We start from the raw sequence: 24,004 nt of genomic DNA, 5'->3' as shown, positions 1-24,004 counted from the left end.
GCGCTTCAGACCGAAAGCCTGCTGCTGCTACGGTCGCAGGTTCGAATCCTGCCTCGGGCATAGATGCGTGTGATGTCCTTAGGTTAGTCAGGTTTATGTAATTCTATGTGTAGGAGACTGATGACCTCAGATGTTAAGTCCCATAGTGCTTAGAGTAATTTGTACCATTTTGAACCCAGATGACACAAGTGAGCAAAATGTATGAGACAGGCGAAATACCCTCGGACTTCAAGAAGAAAATAATAATTCCAATCCCAAAGAAAGCAGGTGTTGACAGATGTGAAAATTACCGAACTATCAGTTTAATAAGTCACGGCTGTAAAATACTAACGCGAATTCTTTGCAGACGAATGGAAAAACTGGTAGAAGCCGACCTCAGGGATGATTACTTTGGATTTCGTAGAAATATTGGAACACGTGAGGCCATACTGACCCTACGACTTCTCTTAGAAGCAAGATTAAGGAAAGGCAAACCTATGTTTATAGCATTTGTAGACTTAGAGAAAGCTTTTGCCAATGTTGACTGGAATACTCTTTTTCAAATTCTGAAGGTGGCAGGGGTAAAATACAGGGAGCGAAAGGCTACTTACAATTTGTACAGATACCAGATGGCAGTTATAAGAGTCGAGGGGCATGAAATGGAAGCAGTGGTTGGGAAGGGAGTGAGACAGGGTTGTAGCCTCTCCCCAATGTTCGGGAGGACGACGGTTGAATCCCGTCTCCGGCCATCCTGATTTAGGTTTTCCGTGATTTCCCTAAATCGTTTCAGGCAAATGCCGGGATGGTTCCTTTGAAAGGGCACGGCCGATTTCCTTCCCAATCCTTCCCTAACCCGAGCTTGCGCTCCGTCTCAAATGGTTCAAATGGCTCTGAGCACTATGGGACTCAACTGCTGAGGTCATTAGTCCCCTAGAACTTAGAACTAGTTAAACCTAACTAACCTAAGGACATCACAAACATCCATGCCCGAGGCAGGATTCGAACCTGCGACCGTAGCGGTCTTGCGGTTCCAGACTGCAGCGCCTTTAACCGCACGGCCACTTCGGCCGGCTGCTCCGTCTCTAATGACCTCGTTGTCGTCAGGACGTTAAACGCTAACGACCACCACCACCACCCCAATGTTATTCAATCTGTATATTGAACAAGCAGTAACGGAAACAAAAGAAAAATTCGGAGTAGGTATTACAATCCATGAAGAATAAATAAAAACTTTGAGGTTCGCCGATGATATTGTAATTCTCTCAGATACAGCAAAAGACTTGGAAGAGCAGCTGAACGGAATGGACAGTGTCTTGAAAGGAGGGTATAAGATGAACATCAACAAAAGCAAAACGAGGATAATGGAATGTATTCGAATCAAGTCGCGTGATGCTGAGGGAATTAGATTAGGAAATGAGACATTTAAAGCAGTAAAGGAGTTTTGCTATTCGGGGAGCAAAATAACTGATGATGGTCGAAGTAGAGAAGATATAAAATGTAGACCGGCAATGGCAGTTAAAGCGTTTCTGAAGATGAGAAATCTGTTAACATCGAGTATAGATTTAAGTGTCAGGAAATCGTTTCTGAAAGTATTTGTATGGAGTGTAGCCATGCAAGGAAGTGAAACATGGACGATAAATAGTTTGGACAAGAAGAGAATAGAAGGTTTCGAAATGTGGTGCTACAGAAGAATGCTGAATATTAGGTGGGTAGATCACATAACTAATGAGGAGATATTGAATAGAACTGGGAAGAAGAGGAGTTTGTGGCACAACTTGAGTAGAAGAAGGGATAGGTTGGTAGGACATATTCTCTAATGCATCAAGGGATCACCAATTTAGTATTGGAGGGCAGCGTGGACGGTAAAAATCGTAGAGGGAGACCAAGAGATGAATACTCTCAGGAGATTCAGACGGATGTAGGCTGCAGTAGGTACTGGGAGATGAAGCAGCTTGCACAGGATAGAGTAGCATGGAGAGGTGCATCAAACCAGTCTCAGGACTGAAGACCACAACATAACATGACACAAGTGACACCAAATCACCTGACGACGTTCAAAGTCCGTGAGTTCTGCAGAGCGCCCCATTCTGCTCTCTCACGGAGAGCAGTAGATGGCAGCATAATACACCTAATATGAAAAACGTATGTTTTTAAATGTGTCCGAATACGTTTGATTACATAGTGTGTTATAGATGTACTTATGGTAGTTGAATCAGAAACGAAATTAGACCACCTCACAAAAACATAGAGTTTACATCTTACAAAATCCATAAAGCAATCATGGAAGATAAACGACCTGACAAACATAAGCAACGTTGTTTAAGCTAATAAAATATCTGGCAACCTTCCTCAAACCATCAAAGACAAACACAAGCAGACACATTTACTTATCAAAAATCTCAGAACCTGACAGCGGTAAAGTTCCAGAACAGCAAAATCGTAAGATAAAAGTAATTATGGCTCAGTCGTTTTTCAGTCGCTCAGCATTCAAATGGAGTAGGTTGGGTAAAGTAATTAGTGATATGAATAGCAACCTTCTTCTGGTACGTAATTTCTAATTAACTATTACCCAAACTTGGTACTTTGACCGTCTGTATATGTGAGGGCGTTATCGTGATGTTCAAAAGTCAGTGAAATCGGAGTTAACAGACTTTGAATGAGAGCAAATCATCATTACACCGAAGACAATTCCGACAAATCTACTTGAGGTATATAGTGAGTGATTCGTGGGGAAACTTGATCTGCTAAATACAATAAAAAGAAGAACTATATTCATTTATAGAGGTAGGGCTGTGTTAAAGAATAATAGACCGATCTATCCCTGGGAGGTGATAATTAGACACTATGCGTCCAGAGAATGGTGTCAACGAAGATGTTGATGGTGTTTGGTTTGTTGGGCGCTTAAGTGCGCAGTCATTTTCGCCCGTTCCAAGTCCTAATTTTCTACACAGTCCAATTTTTTATTTACAGGTCCGATCTAGCCACTGTCACGACCGGATGGCGAGACGCGCAGGGCCCGTGGGCGGTTATGCCTTTCGGCCGAACTTGATATGCCATGGAGTGGCTGGTAGCCCTTTAAACGTTTTATCTATTTATTAGGGGGACTGGGTGTTTGTGTTTCCTCATCATTTCATCATCATCATCAGCAGCAGCAGCAGCATTTGCGACAGTGGCTAGACTGAATTGTGTAAAATTTGGACTGTGTCAAAATTGGGATTTTGTACACTGATGACCGCGCAGCTGAGCGTCCCACAAACCAAACATCATCATCATCTCTTTAATAGTTGTGGGCACAGACGTTAGCAAAAGACGGAACATTGGTGTGGTCTTTGCTGTTAGTTCTTCTCGGTGGAAGTCACGTTATACAAGGAGCTTTCCAATCAGATGGAAATTGCCTGATGTGAGTCGTGTTGAGCGACTTAATACCTTGTAGCGTGGCCTTGGAAAGGATTAGCGTAACATGTACCAAACGGAGACAGTTTTTGATGCAATTCAATATCCTTCGTTCAGCAGTGGATTCGATGATTTGGTAATGGTGTACATTGTTTTAAGTGCGACCATATTTAACCTTGGACGAAGTTTTTGAACAGGATCATCTGAAGTGTCAGTTCATCTGCACAAGTGCTGTGGTCACGGGGTTGTATAAAGTGAGAGTGACAGTGGAATTTAGGTGCTCCCTTACTCTGTTCCTGTTTTCTGGTGTTGTGGCACGCTTTGACTCTCTTTGATCTGAATTCAGACGCGCTTATCGTATTGTGGCTGTTAAGGTGGCCTCAGTACATCGGCTTCATGGAATGCACTGCCGTCTGGTACCCTTGAACTGAGTTGACTCAAGTTACGTAAATTACTGTTTGAAATTTGTACATTTTCATGTGTGGGGCTTTGCTGAGTCAAATGCTCTTGTTGGATATAGTGTCCAGGATAGACACATGTTGGTCGGTTGTACACGGATCGCACGTGTCATATTGAGCTGTCGTCCGGACTAGTGAAAATATAACCCGTTGATAGCAACTGACTAACACACTTGAGGTTCACGGGGTGTAAAATGCAGAAGGATGTAAAACTATTAATTGTTACCATGCAGATTTCTTATGTGTTCTTTCGCTAGCCACTTGTGAGCTGAAGATTAAAAGCAATTTATTCCCTGTCTCAAGTTTAGTTACAGATTACTAGTTTTAATTGTGCAACTATTTGTTATTTAAATAGTTTTATGCGGTGAACTTTTCTCAGCTTTTATGTATTTATATATTTACCTTTGCTACAAGTTGGTTCTGAGTACTAATTATTGCTTCTCCTTCTTTTTAAATGGCGTTCTTGGGCCGCTATGCATGCACGTTCACTAACTGAATCACTTAAGTGTTTTGTAGCGTATAACTTAAGAGAATTTTCACTGCCTGTCTGAAGGCAGTATATCAATCTGTGGACACTCGTTCTCTCATTAATTACTTAACTGCTCCTTGAGGCGAGATTTAAGGAGACTTGCTATGTCTGCCTGAAGGCAGCTGTATAGATTTGTGCACCTGTTCACTTTATTTAATTACATAAATGGCCTTAGAGGTGTATTTTAAGAATTTCCTTTTCCTATTTCTCTCGAGACAGCTGTAAGTTAGTCTTCCGGTTGACCTATTAAATTTTTAACCTTTGAGATGAGTTATTCTTCTATGTTATCGTAAAGAGCAAACTGTTTCCAAACACTAATTATTTGTTCGTTTGTTAAAGTATTTTGTGAGTTTCGCCCAGTGCCCAAACAGGTATGCCGGCCGAAGTGGCCGTGCGGTTAAAGGCGCTGCAGTCTGGAACCGCAAGACCGCTACGGTCGCAGGTTCGAATCCTGCCTCGGGCATGGATGTTTGTGATGTCCTTAGGTTAGTTAGGTTTAACTACTTCTAAGTTCTAGGGGACTAATGACCTCAGCAGTTGAGTCCCATAGTGCTCAGAGCCATTTGAACCATTTGAACCAAACAGGTATAGGCTTGACGCAAGGACCAGTACTTGGGCCGACTCTTTAGACCCTGCGAACCGCTCACTTGCCGAGCGCTAACCACGTGCAGACATGCGGATGACAGAATGATGTTTACTGGCATCATGGGCTCTGAATATTTATCCTCGCCACATGGGGCATCAAATAGTGGCTAATTTTTAATGCTCTGAGGACGCAGAGCTTTTATGATTACACCTCACTGCATCGCAGCATTCTTGCTGCCGATTCAGATCAACAGCAGCGTTACCTCGGCTTCACTGCTGTCAGACATAGCTTTTTTCGTGCAGTTAACAATGAGAGGGAAAGGGACTGAACACGTAAAGTGTCACTGAATGTACACAGAAAAGTTGTTTAAGACAATCCTCTAAATGATAAATGTTTTGTCATACTTTTCACTGAGAATGTGTAGTATAATTATGAAACTGACTCGTGCGCATCGTGGGAGATGATCCGTGGAACACGCTATTAGCTAAACTAAATTAAACAACGCATGAAGCTATAATGATAAGGTTCTAAAACGACATTATACAATTTATTTCTTGCCCAACCCACTCCGAATTCTTGAGCAATTCTCAGTGCCTTAATATCAGTAACAGTTATACTGGACATACACTGTAACTATCGCCCGCATCTCGTGGTCGTGCGGTAGCGTTCTCGCTTCCCACGCCCGGGTTCCCGGGTTCGATTCCCGGCGGGGTCAGGGATTTTCCCTGCCTCGTGATGGCTGGGTGTTGTGTGCTGTCCTTAGGTTAGTTAGGTTTAAGTAGTTCTCAGTTCTAGGGGACTTATGACCACAGCAGTTGAGTCCTATAGTGCTCAGAGCCATTCTGTAACTATTTTGTTACAGATATCGTTCGGAGTTGCCTCGGCCCCGGCTTTCGTCATGTTCATCGGTGAGATATTCCACGTGTCCGTGAAGTCCGTCGCCATAACCATCTGCAACACGGTGCTGGCGGTCTACAGCTTCGCTCTGAAGAAGCTGTTCCAGGTGGTGTCTGACAGCGTGGGCGCACACTACTCGTTCTGGGCGTTCGCCGCCATGTGCGCACTCACCGCCCTCTACCTGTTCCTGCTGCTGCCCGAGACCAAGGGCAGGACCTTCGCGGAGATCAGCGACGACATGGCCGCCCGCCTTGGCGGAGCTCCCCCCTCCAGCCACAACGAGGAACCCACAAAGGCGGCGTCAGAGCTGGCATTGCCAACTTCTCTTGTTACCAAACCGTGCAGCACTGAAACCACTGTAGTGTAATACACACGCCGGCCACGGTGGTCTCGCGGTTCAAGGCGCGCAGTCTGGAACCGTGCGACTGCTACGGTCGCAGGTTCGAATCCTGCCTCGGGCATGGATGTGTGTGATGTCCTTAGGTTAGTTATGTTTAAGTAGTTCTAAGTTCTATGGGACTAATGACCACCATAGTGCTCAGAGCCATTTTGTAATACACACATCAAAAAAAGTTTTGCATCACCTCGACTCTGAGAGTTCCGGAACCTGTACATAAAATTGGGACAGAGGTCAACATAAACATCATTTGCGCCCTTTTTATTGCTCATGAAAACCACACCTCGCATGTTGTACCACCACACAGCGAAACATTCGGAGGTGGTAGTCTAGATTGCCGTACACACTGGTACCGCTAATACCCAGTAGCACGTCCTCTTGCACTGATGCATGCCTGTATTCGGCGTAGATCTCTCAGAGTGGTTGGTGGGTCACATTGTCCATAAAATGCCTTTTTCAATTCATCCCAAACGTGTTCGTTAGGGTTCGTGTCTGGAGAACATGCTGGCCACTCTAGTCGACCGATGTCGTTATCCTGAAGGAAGTCATTCACAAGATGAGCACGATGGGTGCGCGAATTGTCGTCCATGAAGGCGAATGACTCACTAATATGGTGCCAACTTGCTGCACTCACTGGACAGTGCGTCTAAGGCGGTCAGCCTGACCGGGTTGCCTCCAAACCCGTCTCCGACGATTGTCTGGTTGAAGACATATGCGACATTCATCACTGAAGAGAACGTGATGCCAATCCTGAGCAGTCCATTAGGCATGTTGTTGGGCCCATCTGTACCATGCTGCATGGTGTCGTGGTTGTAAACATGGACCTCACCGTGGACGTCTGGAGTGAAGTTGCACATCATGCAGCCTATTGAGCACAGTTTGAGTCGTAATACGACGTCCTGTGGCTGCACTAAAAGCATTATTCAACATGGTGGCGTTGCTGTCAGGGTTCCTCCGAGTCATAATCCGTAGATAACGACCATCCACTGCATTAGTAGCCGTTGGGCGGCCTGAACGAGGCATGTCATCGATAGTTCCTGTCTCTCTGTATCTCCTCCATGTCTGAACAACGTCGCTTTGATTCACACCGAGACACCTGGACAGTTCCCTTGTTGAGAGCCCTTCCTGGCACAAAGTAACGATGCAGACGCTATCGAACCGCGGTATTGACCGTCTAGGTATGGTTGAACTACAGATAACATGAGACGTGTATCTCCTTCCTGGTGGAATGACTGGAACTGATCGGCTGTCAGACCCCCTCCATCTAATAGGCACTGGTCATGCATGATGGTTTACATCTTTGGGCGGGTTTAGTGACATCTCTGAACAGTCGGAGGGACTGTGTCTGTGATACAATATCCACAGTCAATGGCTATCTTCAGGAGTTCTGGGAACTGGGGTGATGCAAAACTTTTTTGATGTGTGTAGATTGGATAGACGCCCGAAGTAGGAAAAAAGTGAAAACAAAGAATCTTAATAATATTTACGCACAACAGCAGAGTCTGGCCATTCGTTAACAGCGCTTCTAGAAATGACACACAATTTAATGTCAGCGATAAGCTTAAATGAGAAAGTAAAAATAAAAGATTACGTTGATTTGGCATGTCAGTATTTCTGTATAAGTTTCAAGTCTGTAACTTTTGTAGTTGTAGTTTCAGCTCTTGGTTGTATTCATGGTGTCCCAGAACGGCTGGTCGCTATTCATGGATATGAGAGGAACGATCATTCTAAGCAAAAGAGACTCATAAACATGGGCTCTAAAATGCGTACCTTTAAGATAAATGAGCGCTTGTTCAGTGGAGGAGATGTGTTGCATAGTAGCGAAGATGAACCAGTACTCACAGTTCTTAACCTCTGCAGTATCAACGTATGTTTTATAACGCACACGACCACGGAGGGGGTGTGGAATGGGTGGCTTGGGGTACTTTGTGTACAGCACAAAAATTTATAATTCAAATGTCTTTAATTTTCATTGACCTTTATTAACAAAATATTACATAAAGAGCTATATATGTGCACTAAAGGTCCAGAAACTATACATTTCCTTTAGCACTCCTTACAAAAACACATTTAGTATTTTTCACTTTTTTATCATTTAATTTATTTAGTCTTACTTTCTTGAGCAATACCTCTTTACCCATTGGTAGTAAAAGTTATTACAGAGTTATCGAAGTACATTATAATTCTAAAATATTACAGATAATTCAAGTTAAATTCAGCAGTTTACATTGCATAGTTTGTGGGATCACTTACTCATCACTTTCTTCAGAAATGTCTTCACACTTGGAACATATAACAGTTTTCTTGCTGTGTAGATAATTGTGGTTTTGCTCACTTAATTGTACTTCGCTGCTTTTGACTGGCTTTCATGACAATACAAATGACACCTTCCCCTTCCTCCTTTAGCTTCCTTTGCAGTGAACGTCTGCTTCATATTCCATCTGAGAATACCTCCCTCATCTGAAACCACACACATCTGGCGTCCTCTAATATTCGTAGCCCTTTATTCAAGTATGATTTCGTGAACTGTAGTCCAAATTCTTGAAGAAAAAGCTGTTACTTGTTAGAATTGGTCTTATTTTACTATGGGAAGCCGAGCATAACCGTTTAACGCTGCTACGTCCACAAGAATGTAGATAACAGATAGCGGCCACTTTCTTGTAGCCCTCTTAGTTGAAAATTTTCTCACCAATCATCGACTGTGTCAACGCTACCTTTCGTCTCATGACAATATAAATTTATGACTGTTTTCTTCTTGTTTTCAGTACATGAACCATTTTCAGTGTCCTAATGTTGAGTCGATAGCAACAGAAGATTTTTTTGGGTTTTTCATGGGGAGTATAAGAAACAATTGTGTTTAGGCTATTCTCAATACTAGAATCACTGAAAGCAAAGTGACTGGAATATAATTCTCTCCTTGATGTGGCTTCCAGTTCTTGAGGTTTATTTCCTATTAGCCTGAAATATTTCCACGAGAGTTGGCCTGTGATTCCTTCACAAGTCTTTAGCGAAGTGAATTGAAGTGTAATATCTATATGTTGTGACACTGCACTGAATTATGCATAGGAACAACCAGCATTTTACTACAGCTGCAGCGCAATGTGATTATTGTGGACTATTATTTTTCTTCCCTGCATACGGCTCCATGCTGAGAACATATCTGAATTTAGAGTCTATGAGCAATCGTGTAAGTATACCATACTTTCCTGGTTTTTCCTTCATGAATACCTTGAAGGCACACCTGACACGAGAAAATAACATTTTTCATCAATAAACGTGTGCATGCCAAAAGAATAATATCTTGGCAGAAATTCATTCATTTTATCAAATACTTATCGTACTGTAGCAAACTTGTTATGTTCCCTCCGCTTATTACGCGTCTCTGTGTCAACAAATCTTACTGTTTTAGTAAGCTGACAGAATCTAGTTCTACCCATAGTAGCAGTATAAACAAACCTTCCTGAAGTGTTGGACAATAAATTGGGAATAGGCGACTTACTATCGCCCTACTTCCCCATAATAATAAGTAAACCTATACATGCCATGAATTCAAGTCTGTCTGTTTTGGGTAAAATATGTCTCAATGGTGCTTTATTGGTATGTTTCATTATGATGTTAACAATTTGTGGAGAAAAAAATCTTTTCAGATGATTCTCTTATTGTTCCTATTTCACCTTCATTTCTTATGCCTTCTTGTTCTTTCCCTATGTTTCGTGCTATTCGCCGTGTGATTTTAGGTTTGGATGCAAAAACTTTCCCACAGGTTGTAAAACACTTCTCACTGGCCTCACCAGCTGCGTCATCATCCGTTGCAGGTGTAGATTCTTCTAGGATGTCTAATACTTCTCTCAGTAACAGAGTGACGCTACATTTTCAGCCACAGTTGTCTCTAACACTGTGCAAGACGGCACTGAATAAGAAGGAACAAGATACAGTCACAAACCTAAGAGAAATTAATCATTGTTAAGCTCATTGTTGCTACCAACACAGAAATTCAATACCCAGAGGGTCTACACTGCCGTTGTCAAGCAAACACCACTTGACACAAATTAACGGATTACGTTTAGCTGAAATAAATGATGTATTTTTAAATCTGGTAGAGGAAATAATAAAAAACTATCTATATTTTAGAAGAATTTTAAAGTATGAAATACCAATCCAAATTACAATATTTACAGAAGGTAGACACGAAGTACCGCCCTCCCTCCCCCGTCCTTGGTACTGTAAGGGTATGCACTTTAAAGCACACTTATACTAGATATTTTTTATATTTTTGTGGTCCGTACTCCGACTTCTCGAAGTATGGAAAGCAAAGAACTGACAGTAGAGGATATTTCTTTCACGGTATCGAAGACGAAGAAATGTTCATACCTCTTAAAGTATCCCTTTTAGAGCCCATGTTTGCTACGAATGAGCGTTCCTGACATACCCTGAAAATCGAACATTCCTTCTGGGACACCCTGTATTTTGCAGATCTGCAGAAACGAAGTATGCTAATCGTAGAATGTTCCAGTGGTTCAAACGTCAGACAATACAGTAGAAATGATAAGTGAATGCGAATGGATTTGTCGACTGTTTCTGTAAACGATACGTCTTACAAACCAACAGAACACTGTTTATGTCAAGAGTACGAAAAAGGAATCTCACTGCAAGAAACTTTGGACTCAAACAACTAGTAAAATGTTATAAATGTGGATATTTTGTTAGTCCAAACGATTTTTGACATCGACAGTGAATAGTACACTTGAAAATGTAATGTTATAATTTCCTAACATTAAAATCTCGCAGCAATGTAAGTAGCACTAATAAAATTGCTGTAAATAATGTTAATTTTGTCAGCACTTACTTTTTGATGGGTCTAAGTTCATTTACCTGTCATCAAAACCTGGTTATCAAGAAGGATAAAACATTCATGACACCAACTATTACAACCAATACTTAGGCTGATTGGGTATGTATTAATCTTTCTTGTTTGCCAGAGTTTGGTACAGCCTCTTATTAGTACGATTATAAAACCATGGACTGCCATTCTGTATTACGTGTCAGCAGACAATAATTTAATACATTTATGTGCTTTTGAATCGCTAGATGATAATCCAAACTCACAACTAGTCGCGTAAATGCATAAAATCTCCAATAGAAATGACGTGACTGTAAATACACTGATGGAAAAAGAAATCGTAACACCAAAAATAATTAATGTAGAGTAATGAAATTTCAGGAATACATTTGTCTAGGTAACATATTTAAGCAACCAGCATCGCAAGGTACAGGTTAATGTGAGAGGGAGATAAGCTATTGCAAATGTGAAATGCCGTTATGTTAATAACAGAGATAAGCGGCAGAATGTTGAATGATAGCTTGCAAACAAGCATTAATTGTGTTGTACAGGTGCCAAATGTCAGTTTGTGGAATGGAATTCCATACCTTTTGCTCTTGGTCGGGTAGTGCAGGGACGAATAACGCTGTTTGTAGATGACGTTGGGATTTTCATCCAATGATGTACCAAATGGTTCAAATGGCTCTGAGCACTATGAGCCGGCCGAAGTGGCCGTGCGGTTCTAGGCGCTGCAGTCTGGAACCGCGAGACCACTACGATCGCAGGTTCGAATCCTGCCTAGGGCATGGATGTGTGTGATGTCCTTAGGTTAGTTAGGTTTAACTAGTTCTAAGTTCTAGGGGCTAATGACCTCAGAAGTTGAGTCCCATAGTGCTCAGAGCCATTTGAACCATTTTGAGCACTATGGGACTTAATATCTTAGGTCATCAGTCCCCTAGAACTTAGAACTACTTAAACCTAACTAACCTAAGGACATCACACATATCCATGCCCGAGGCAGGATTCGAACCTGCGACCGTAGTAGTCGCGCGGTTCCGGACTGAAGCGCCTAGAACCGCTCGGCCAGCGCGGCCGGCAATGATGTCCCATATGTTCTCTATTGGAGACAGATCTGGTGATCGAGCAGACCAAGCCAACATGTCGACACTTTATAGAGCTTGTTGGGTTACAACATCGGTATGTGGCCGAGCGTTATGTAGTTGGAAAACACCCCCTGGAATGTTGTTTATGAATGGCAGTACAACGGGTGGAATCACCGGGTTGACGTACAAATTTGCAGCCTGTGTGCGTTGGATAAGCACAAGAGTGTCATACGAAATCGCACCCCAGCCCATAAATCCAGGTGTAATTCCAGTGTGTCTAGCATGCAAACAGGTTGGTTTCAGGCCCTTAACTGGCGTCCTAACCAACACACGACCATCACTGCCCCTAAGTACCATGGTCAAATCTGTGTTGCATCATAAGAAGTGGTGTTGCATCATAAGAAGTGCTGATTTGCTTCCGTACCAGGCGCATCATTTCACGTTACGTGTAATTACGTTAAACATCGCAACATTTGTATTAAAATGATCTTAACCTTTAATGTTAACATAGCCCTTCACCGCGGGGAAAGAAAGCTGGAGACTTACACGAGCAAAATAATTGCTATATGCTCTTCTTCACTTTCCCTTAAAATGCAGGTTGCAGTGAACTTTCCTAGGCCGATGTTCTGGCTGTATCATTATTGTGTAAGTCCGCAGCAGCTGGTGGTCTAGTGGCTAGCGTTGCTCCCTCTGGATCGTGGGGTCCCGGGTTCGATTCCCAAACAAGTTGGGGATTTTCTTTGCTGGGGGACTGGGTGTTTGTATTGTCCTCATCTATCATCAGCATCATCATTCGTGACGGTGGCTAGATTGGATTGTGTAAAATGTGATCTGTGTAAAAATTGGGACTTTGTACGGGAGCTGATGACCGGGCAGTTGAGCGCCCCTCAAACTAGTCATCATCATCATTATGAGCAACTTCAGAAGTCACTTCCTATTATTGTGTTGTGGGGTCGCAATCTCGTAATATTTTTAGTGATTTCATATTCGCCATTGACCGTTCATTTATTACAATATCCACTATTACAATTTCGACCTTTTAGTCATTTTCATGGGATTATAAATGCTGAAAACAGCAGTAGTCATCATTAACAAAAAAATAAGTGTGTGGTGTTCGTTATTGACTTAAGCATAAGCATGAATTTAATTTCATGGTGTTTATTGCATCTGTCACGTAACGATGATGTATGTGACAAATGTTGACACAAGCCATAGAGGCTCTCGTCTTTCTTAAGTTTTTATTAGTGGTGACTACTTGAAAAGGATAGAAAGATTGAAACTACAACACTGAATACTGTAGTAAATGTACAGTCAATATCGAATAAGAAGTCATCCAAAAAACTGCCATGAACTTCAATAAAACTAATTCGACAACGTTTGTTGCCGTCTAACCCGAGCTTCCAGTACGGCAGCAGTTAAATATTGGCGAAAGTAGATACAACATAATGCCAACGGCACAAACGAATGTGAAATTTTATCGTTCGACTCTGTTGTCAAAAAACTGAAAAACATTAACCAACAGCTGTAACCAGTGACTGGTAACGGCTCTTCACATTTAACTGCACAACAAAATATGTTTACACTGTAACCGAAAGCGAAGGATAAAACTAAAAATTACGGAAAATCTTTTCACTGTATCATTACGCGACTGCCAAAAATGGCCACGAAATGCCCAGGAGGCCGCGATCACCAGTTTGAGTAGCTCTGCCGGTTTCTAAGATTCACGAGAACCTTCTTCAGCCTCTTGATATCTTCCTGCCCACAGTTCCCTCTGAGTTGCTGATTACTTCTGCAATAAGAACAGTTTTCCCCCAAATATAAACGACTAGCTGAGCTTAAAATGCATAGAACCTTCTATTAATATGATTCACTATGTGAGTGAACACAAATAATATAGGAGCTATCTGAAAAGAATAACACGAGTGTCTGGCTCACAATTAACAGACAACAATGACAAACGCTAATACGAAATTATTTCAGAATCAAACAATACCTGTTATATAGAGAGAAGAGTGGCTATGTCACAAAGTTATGTAAGAACAAATTGTGTCCACTTGAAGAAATCATAAAACTATTAGTAAGAAAGAAGAATTGGAATAGACCCAGCGGAAACTCGAAAAGTCGCTTCACAAGAGCTGGTCACAGCTGAATGTGCCAGAGAGTGGATAAACAGAAGGTGACACAGCTGCTGGAATGACGTAGGAAGAAAAATCAGCAGCGCGAAGGTATGTGAGTACGGCTGGATACTTGTTATAGCGGGACCTTCTTACTTAACTTTATGTGGCTGTAGAACCAGGAACTCTCCGCAGGTAACCTCGAGTGTCGGACGCTGGAACAGTACTCGCAAAACGTTAAGAGAAGACCACGGCAACCACGTGCGTGGTAAGATGAAGGACATTAATTGGTCTGCGAATTATTGTCTTCCGAATTCAACTTCCTTTGTGACGGAGTCGATGACAACGTGCAACTATGGAGAAAAAAATCATTGGATAAGACTTTACATTCTCTTTTATCATAAAATACGACACGTTGGATAGTTGTTTAGTATTAGCATTATCACCAGATTGTTCTTTCTTTAACTGCCTCATTTTTCAATTTTTTTTATTTGAATATTTTCTTAAATTTATTAATGTTATCTAAATTACTTAGTAAGTACAAGAAACATTTCAGACCTTGATTTTATGTCAGATCAAAATCTCTTGACCAATGAAGGTTGCTCTCTCAATACTGGAGACAATGTGTTGCAGATTGTCAGAGTTAATCGGGTGAAAAAGAAAAGTTGCTTTTTGTTAAAAACTGAATTATACATTTAGAAATGGTTCAGTTTCAGTAGAACATATCCAGGTCACTAAAAACTACGCATTCGTACCAGTGTTATACAAACTACGTAATTACACTGAAGAGCCAAAGAAACTGGCACACCTGCGTAACATCGTGTAGAGCCGCCATGAGCACTCAGAAGTGACGCAACACGACGTGGCATGGACTAATCTCTTAAGTAATGCTGGAGGAAAATGACACCATGAATCCTGCAAGGCTGTCCATAAATCCATAAAGGGTACGAGAGGGTGGAGATCTCTTCTGAGCAGCAAGCTGCAAGGAATCCCAGATATGCTCAATAATTTTCATGTCTGGGGCGTTTGGTGGCCAGTGCAGTGTGTTCCTGGAGCTACTCCGTAGCAATTCAGGATGTGAGGTATGTCGCATGAGCCTGCCGGAATTGTCCAAGTCGGTGGGAATATACAATGGACATGAATGGATGCAGGTGATCAGGCAGGATGCTTACGTACGCGTCACCTGTCAGAGTCGTATCTAGACGTATCGGGGGTCCCATATCACTGCATGTACCTCACACTATTACAGAGCCTTCATCAACTTGAACAGTTCCCTGCTGACACGCAGGGTCCATGGACTCATGAGGTTGTCGCCATGCCCGTACACGTCCATCCGATCGATACAATTTGAAACGAGACTTGTCCGACCAAGCAACACGCTTCCAGTCATCAACAGTCCAATGTCGATGTTGAAGGGCCCAGACGAGGCGTAAATCTTTCCGTCGTGCAGTCATCAAGGATACACGAGTGGGCCTTCGGCTCCGAAAGCCCATATCGAGATGATGTTTCAATGATTGATTCGGAGTACTGAAATATGCAGCAATTTGCAGAAGGATTGCACTTGTGTGACGTTGAACGATTCTCGTCGTTGGTCCCGTTCTTGCAAGATCTTTTTCCAGCCACAGTAGTTTCGCAGATTTGATATTTTATCAGATTCCTGATATTCGCGGTGCACTCGTGAAATGGTCGTACGGGAAACTCACCATTTCATCGCTACTTCGGAGATGCTGTGACCCATCGATCGTGCGCCGACTGTAGGTCCACGTCCAAACTCACTTAAATCCTAATAACCTGCCATTGTAGCAGCAGTAACCGATCTAACAATTGCGCCAGACACTTGTTGTCTTATATACAGGCGTTGCCGACTGCAGCGCCGTATTTTGCCTGTTTAAATATCTCTGTATTTGAATAAGCATGTATATACCAGTTTCTTTGGCGCTTCAGTGAATGTTCCGTAAGGTGTGTTCCACATGTGTTAACATCGTGGTGACAGACCGAGCACACTACCAGGTGGGCAGTGTCTTCACTGATGGAACTGTGGAACTCCGGATTCCTCAGGGTTGCACCTGCAGCAGCCATCGACGTACACTGTTGTCTTTGACTAGAGCAAATCCTATAAATGGTGAGATTTCCACGCATTATCCAGCTGGCAGCCTCTATCATGCTTCATCAGATTTTCCAGTATACATATTCACACGGATTCTATTACAATGAAATTCCAAAGAGATTTTATTGAGGGCAAAAGTATTGCTTTATCAAACTCCTTTGAATGTCGAGTGGAGAAAAGTTGTTCAGCAATGGTAGACTTCCCTTGTTGCAAAAGTAGAGTGCAGCATCCATGTTCAGAGCAGCGTTCTTCCACGGTGGGCGTGTTCTGGGCAATTTAATTCATTACGAAACAGATACGAATATTGCGACTTTTCACTGTCGTCAGCTGTTTGCAATACATGAAAATTTGTGCCGGAGCGGGACTTCACCCTTATCCGGACCAGGCACCTTAAGCAACTTCGGCTATCCGAGCTCCCCTCCATGATCGATCCAAACTTCGAAATGTCACGTAGTCACAACACTTATGTTCGCGCGGTTCCTAATTATTCCACAGGGAGAAAGATAGTATTTCGTCATTTTAGCCCATCGAGGCACAGATACATCGTAGAAGGTTACAATGTCTGTGAGTGTACTGTGTATATTTCTTCAAATGCATGGGTGCCTGAACTGTTGAGTCGCATCATTTTGTTTATACATGAGGCCATAAAGCACTTCATTTTGGATGAACGCCTTTTTTAAACACCTCCTCAGATTTCAGATTTTCTTTCACTTTTAGCTGTTGGGACACATTAACAGCTGCAATGTCTGCAATTACCCTTACCGACTCAAAAACCTGGATTACTGTATCGAAGAGGTGTATGTAGCTTGTGACAGGATTCAGGCATCAGTGAGCGGTTTCGATGTGCATCTTCAGATGTTCCCATACATGAATCTGCACATAGATAAAATACTTTTCAACTCATGTGATCACAATACATTCTGTTTAAGAGTGGTACGTAATAACGTTCCTTACAACGTATTCTTAGACTGACTTTGTCTTGGTTTGATACTTCGAAATATTCCCCTCCACATTCGACGTTTGTCACAAATGTTTGTATTCTGTATACCGCTCGAGAGAACTTCCATTGTAATGATATCAAATTCAATGATGGACAGATTAATTCAAACTTTCGTCGGCTCACTATTAAATGCTACATTGTAGGTAAGTAACTTATGATGCTTCAGAATAGAGCTATTTTATTACAGACAATTTATATCTTGGTATTAAGTAAGTGTTTTTTTATATTTAAAAAGGCAGAGAGAAAGTGGAGAACACGCTGGCAGTAGGAAACCTTCCAGTTTCCGGCACTTCGATGATTAATTATATTGATCTAAATTACGACAGTTATCGTCTAGGAGAGAACCGACATCATGGGTTAAATGAAAAGGCTCTGATAAACTGAAGGTCATTATTGGAAGCTGGTTCATGAATACTAGTTATTTGTTTTATAGGAACCTGATTAACATGCCTCTTATCAATAAATGGAAGAGGAAAAATATTTTCTCATGACTATTTTAAACGCATATCTTTCTTTGCACCGCCATTTTCAGCACTAGCTGTAGTAATCAGTTATTATTAGTCTTACCGTGTTCTGCAAGTAAACCGTGTTTGATACCAGACGTAGTTCGTTATATTTAGAAAGCACCTTCCGTTGTCATATTGGAAATGTGGATACACAATTCGTACAATAGCGTCAAACACGAAAAATTGCCAAGAGTCAATGAGAAACAAAGTTTCTTTGAAACTCAATCTCCCCAAAAACGAGGAAAAGTCAGTCGTTTCCAGATTATGTAGACAAGAGGCAAAGACACCATAAGTAAAATGTACGCCAACTTTATGAGGAAAGCATGTTTTTAATTTATAAAGATCAAAGTGTACAAACTTACTGTGTATCAGTGTTTCCAGAATAAAGACAGAAGGTGTTATGTAAATAAAAGCGAAATATTCTTCAAGTGTATTAAAATTGCGGCGAAAAAACATTAACAATTGATTAAGATCAGTCATTTACACATATGAGAATGGGTAAATAATAACGACTAGCTCATTAATTTCAGTAAACGAATACGGTTAAAGTGAAAAAGGCATCCAAGCTCATTTCATCTTACGAAAATGTCCTATCAGAGAACAAAAAAACACGAAATTGCTCTGTTTAAAAGACTCTGACTGAAAAGTGGGTTACCAGCTGCCTCATTCTATCTTCCTCAGCACGTTCAAAAATTTTCCCGAAGATATTGGGGTGCTAACAGTTTCGCGCTCTTTTTAAGATGCAGCTCAGCTCTTACTCCCACACGCTCCCCTAGCTGCAACTCGCTCACACGCATTAGTCGAACGCTGTTGCCTATGCGTCCGCACTTCACTACCCATTCTCAAGCACTCATTCAGCCCAACTCATTATCTTATGTCTTTCTTTCCCTCTGTCACTGTCTTCTCTCATACAGCCAAAGTCCCCTTCGTTCTGTTCTACTACTACGGCCTCCTCTCTCTGTCACTCTCTCCCTCTTGCTCCCTCTTACTGCTACTATCTCGTCGATTCCTTCCCACTGCTACTGTCTCTTCTCACTGTCGCTTTCTCTCTCTTCCTCGTTGTCATTGTCCTACACTCTGTCTCACTTTATCACTGCCTCTCACCCACCTCCACTTGCTGCTTCTCTTTATTCCTCTTCAACTGGCTCTGTCTCGTTCACTCTTTTCCCAGCACTGTTCTGTCACTGTCAGCTATGTTCCACTGCGTCCCTCTCTTTCTCTCACACTGCCATTGTCTACTTCGCTCTTTTTACATCACAACCACTGTCTACCATCTTCCAACAATTGTTGCTTTCCCTTCTCCTTCTCTCTCAGTATAAAAAAGCGACAATATATTTACATTCCAAAATATAATGGAAAATTTTAAATGGTTGTGTGGATGGTAGAATGAGGAAACTGAAACCTCACGTTTCAGTCTGAATTCGTAAAACAGCAGCGTATTCGCCTCTTTCGTGCTCCGATACTACAACATTGGGTTCCCAGAGTGAATGATAACGGAAACACTTTACAGCATATTTCTCCATGCTAACTATATTTTCGTCTCACCCCAGATTTTACGTGCGTATTTTACGTGAGCAAATAGGATAAACTTGAACCTCTGGATCCCGGAAACAGATTAAGATACCAAAAATATTTTCAAAGTTGTTCGAGATCTGAATCTTACGAACTCACTGAAAAAATTTCAGGTATTTTCTATGCATCACCGTTTGGGAATCTGTGGCTCGGTTTTGCTACCAAAACCCGCGTCTTTGGGGTTGTTTCTCGATAACGGATACAAATTTCTGAAAACCAGAAGATGACACTTCTAGATAAAAGCATAGAGTTAGAGAATTAAACGTTGAAATTTGAGTAATTTACTGCCGTTATTAATTATTTAGATTTCGCCTCACACCGGAATTTACGTGAGTACTTTACTAATACATATTTTGTAACTTTGAACCGCTGTATCTCGCAAACAGATAAAGATATCAATAAAATTTTCAAGGTAGTTCGAGACGAATTTCTTAGGAACACTCGTAAAGATTACATCGATTTTCTGCGTATCGGCGTCTCTGAATCCGCGGCTCGGTTTCGATGTGAAAAAATGGTGCTGAAAAAAAGAAAAAAGCCTTTTTCTTGGGATCTCAAAAAATTTTCGAATTTGTTCGAAATCGGGATCTTAGGAATATACCGTAAAAACTTCAGCGATTTACTGTCCATAGTCTTCCTGGAATCCGGGACTCGAATGGTACACAGAACTAAAAAAGATATTTTAAACAGGAAGGCGGCACTTCTATATAAATTGCCAGATAATATATCGTTAAAACTCGAACAATTAATTACGTTTACTTATTATTTAGATTCCGCCTCAACCGGATTTGAGGTGCTTATTTTACGTATAGTAGTAGGGTAACAACGAATCCCTGTACCTCAGAAGCAGATAAAGATATGAAGCAAATGTTCAAGGCTGTTCAAGATCAGAATCTTAGAAATGTATAGTAAAAATTTCAAGCATTTTCTGTGCATTGCCGTCTCGGGATCCGCGGATCTGTTTTGGTTCAAAAATATGGCAAAAAAATATTTTTTGGGTTTTCTAAGCAAGCACTCACGAAATAATGGTGCCTCCAAACGCCCCTTAAGGCCCACCGTAGACACATCAAATGCAAGAAGAACCAACTGATTTGCTCCATTCTCCTAAGCAGGAGGAAGAGTGTTGTATTCATACTATAGGATAGTGACCCTAAGACGATTCTTTTTGTCCCCTAGACCAAGGGGTATTGAAAACATTTGACTGTACTTGTCGATCAACAATAGAACCCGATGCATGAGCCTCGAAAGAGTCACGTTTTTATGCGCAACGTTTAGGAACGTATTAGAGCGAGCATGCTGTTGCCAACGTACCGAGAAAATCTGCTACTTACTTAATTACAACAGCGATCATGGCTGGCATCCTTCTACACTATACAGACATTGCAGTCAAAATCAGATAGTACTGAGTTGGAAACTTTGTGCAAAGTAGCATAGAGTCACGAATGTCTTTGTAATTTAATATTTTGTGGCATCAGATGGAATTGAGGATGATATATTTTTTTTTGCCTTAATTACTTATTGTTCTTGTCTAAGAAGTATAAGATCGACATGTATTGCTAAAAAGTGCTCTTGAACTCAGAGGAAATGTCTGATGATAAGTTATCTGCCATGAACAGTTGCAAGACCTCTTGTTCAAAGACTAATTACACCCAAGCATCCGCCACTGGGTATTCTTAAGGAGAGATAAAATACAGTAGTGCCATTTGTTAATATTCACATATCTGATAAGCAGAAGAAAATAAGAACCCACCATGTTGTAACTAACTTCTTCATTTTATCTGTAGTTCGCTATCAGGAGCTCGATTACACAAATGATCAAGCATTATTTACTTCATTTCTACAGACGGACACGAGCTCTTCCACCAATTGTATCATTTCTTGCCGTTTAATAGCAAGCAAGATGCAGAAGCACAGCCGACGATTACAGTACATAGCTGCAGTTACAGGTAAATGGGGTTCGCATTTTCTTTTGGAGATGATAAAAATTTATCTCAAAATTGGGATTAGAGTTGGTGATAGTTCTTGCTCGGGCTACCATTATAGAAGACCTTAAAAAATGGTGCAACGTGTTGATACAGATAGCGAGATGAAGGTATTATTCAGCATAACAGGATAATCTAAAATTACAAGACTTTTTTATTCCTACATGATGCATATAAAGTGCGTTAAATAAACTCTCCTTCTCCAGTACTACGAATTTCAGAAAATTACAGTTAACTACTCATTCCAGTTCAGTTAGGAAAACTGAATATAGTACCAATTAATTTAGTTCCGATGAATATGGTTGCAAAACCTGGCCCTAACATTTCACCGAAAGTCACTTAAACTAAATTATCAAAGCATTTGACAGTACACAAAAATTTTTGGTCTTTTAAAATACAACATGTTCTGTACGGTTTTGTGGTTGTAATTAGCTAGAGTTTGCAAGTCACTATCGTCTTTGTTGATTAGAACTTCTAGAATTCATTATCTTCGAGTGCCCAATCTTTGTTATTAATAGGGATAATACGATTACAGTATTTACTATCGTTAGTACCACCTCAGCATTTGTTATTTAGTACGTTCCTGCTGGTGAACTTAAGATCAGAGCCTCAATTTATTCATTGTAGTCAACATGGCTTCTACATGCTGTTTCTCTAGATGTAGGAAACATTTGACAGATTTTTCGAGTTTCCAAACGTTAATAAAAAATACGTTATTTTAGTGCCTGTGTTGTTAAGAACAACGATGAAAATTTCTATCGGATACGCATGCATAGCGGAAGAAGCATAGTATCGTTCTTCTTAACAACACAGCCACTGCAATATCGTATTTATCAGCCAATATCAGGCAGCGACTTTCAGCTAAAATATCCTCCCCTGCACGAGAATTAAATAATTTGTGTAGGGGTGCGGGCTGTGACGCAGGAACGATTACGTTCGGAAGTTTGGATACCTCCGTGAGTCGCGCATGGCTAGTCAAAGTGGTTATGACGACAGCTAGCGTAAAGCGGGAAATTCGGCAGAAATTTTCACTCTCGTCATTCCCTTCTACAATTTACTGTTGTTCGTATACGGAACTACGAATTCATTACACCTTAATAAAAAGCAGTTGCTCGCCATAAAGAAAAACTGATGTAACAACGTAATTTAATGTCATTTTTATACTGCTGCTCTTTGGCATTGCAGTGATTATCATATATTAGTTGCTGAAGATGAGTGAAATCAAGGGTGAAAGGACTTCTGGAACAATTTTGTCGACATCTATGGTATTATGGGTGAAGCACTCAACCATAAAGTCCACAGGATTGGGAAGGAGATCTGCTGCTGTCTTAATTTATTGTCACAGAAAACCTCAACTAGTGTGGATAGTCAGAGATTTGGACCCAAAAGAACTAAGTCAAAATTATTCCTTAAATATAAATTTCTAATTTTGGGTCCAACTGCATTAAGGTGTTGCTAATGGTCTTCCAGTTCCTCGAGCTTTAGTAGATGAAATGTCAACACGACTTATTTTTCTGAACACCATATGAATTAGACTGTGTTTGGAAGTAATTTATAGGAACACTACTCATTTTCGTTGGGAAGATTTAGAGCGCACAAACATAAATACCAAAATGAGTTCAGACTAAATTATCTGTTACTGACAAAAAAATTGAAATTTTTTGATATTTTGGGTCTATATTTGATGTGATCGTAATTTAACTTTTAGAAATCAGCTCATTTTTTCCGATTTGTTTTTCCTATCTCCTTATTTACTGTAGTGCATACTGTTTTAATCTTTTTGCTGGAGGGTTTTTTCTTGACACTATATACATTTGGCTTGATGTTTACAATGCAACATCTCATGTGTTTTAACCCTGTTATCATCTGTGTCCCTTGATGCTAAATGATGTCTTCTCAAACTTTTCTATGATGTTTTGATTCGATTAGTCACACAGGGCACATGAGCACTTAATTTACTTAAACAACTTAGTTTTTAGGGCTACGATTTTTAAAGCATGCACAATAAATTATAATTTCTTTTCAGTGAAGTGTGTTTTGGACATTGTACCAGTCTGTATTTCGCAAATACTTAAAATTCCTTCTCTTCGTTTTTCTTTCAGTTTTACAATGTTTTGATTTACTTCTTACCCCCTGATATTAAACATCAGCAGTTGAGGGCTATTGTCTTAGAGAGCTTAAGCTGTGGCAACGTCACGACGGTGCAAATATAAAAAATTTATCAACACAAGTACTATTTGTTTCCACAATTCTTTTTGCAGATTGTATAAGACGAGGTCAGTCATATAAAGCGGTGAACGACTCAAGTTGTTTTTGTTGTTTTATTTTTATGGTCTTCAGCACCAAGACTGGTTTGTTGCAGCTATTTAATTCAGTAAACGTCTCTTCATTTCTACACAGATACTTCAACCTACATTCACGTGAACCTGCTTTCCGTAGTCAAGTTTGGTCTCCTGTACAATTTAACATCCCTGCCCCCTCCGCCACCCTCCCTGCTCAAAAACAGGCACAGTCACACACACACACACACATCACACTACAGTTCCATCCATTATTTCTTAATGC

General features: G+C 40.9%; 1 protein-coding gene across 2 annotated transcripts in view; it reads left to right on the top strand.

Annotated features, from left to right (window-relative positions):
- LOC126257647 (facilitated trehalose transporter Tret1-like) overlaps nucleotides 1–24,004 on the top strand; it is a 118,875-nt gene that overhangs the window by 46,421 nt on the left and 48,450 nt on the right. Inside the window, exon 1 of one of the 2 annotated variants that reach the window (XM_049955580.1) lies at nucleotides 21,250–21,403. The exons of the other annotated variant lie outside the window; for it this stretch is intronic. Coding sequence (XP_049811537.1) covers nucleotides 21,358–21,403 — 46 coding nt within the window. The 5' untranslated portion in view covers nucleotides 21,250–21,357. Of the gene's footprint in view, nucleotides 1–21,249; nucleotides 21,404–24,004 lie in introns of those variants that run through there. 2 annotated transcript variants of the gene reach the window in all.

This window comes from Schistocerca nitens, chromosome 1, assembly GCF_023898315.1.
Source record: "Schistocerca nitens isolate TAMUIC-IGC-003100 chromosome 1, iqSchNite1.1, whole genome shotgun sequence".
In the NCBI taxonomy this organism is placed as follows: Eukaryota; Metazoa; Arthropoda; class Insecta; order Orthoptera; family Acrididae; genus Schistocerca; species Schistocerca nitens.
Note: the sequence above shows the minus strand (reverse complement) of the source record. Positions and strands in the feature narration are given on the sequence as shown.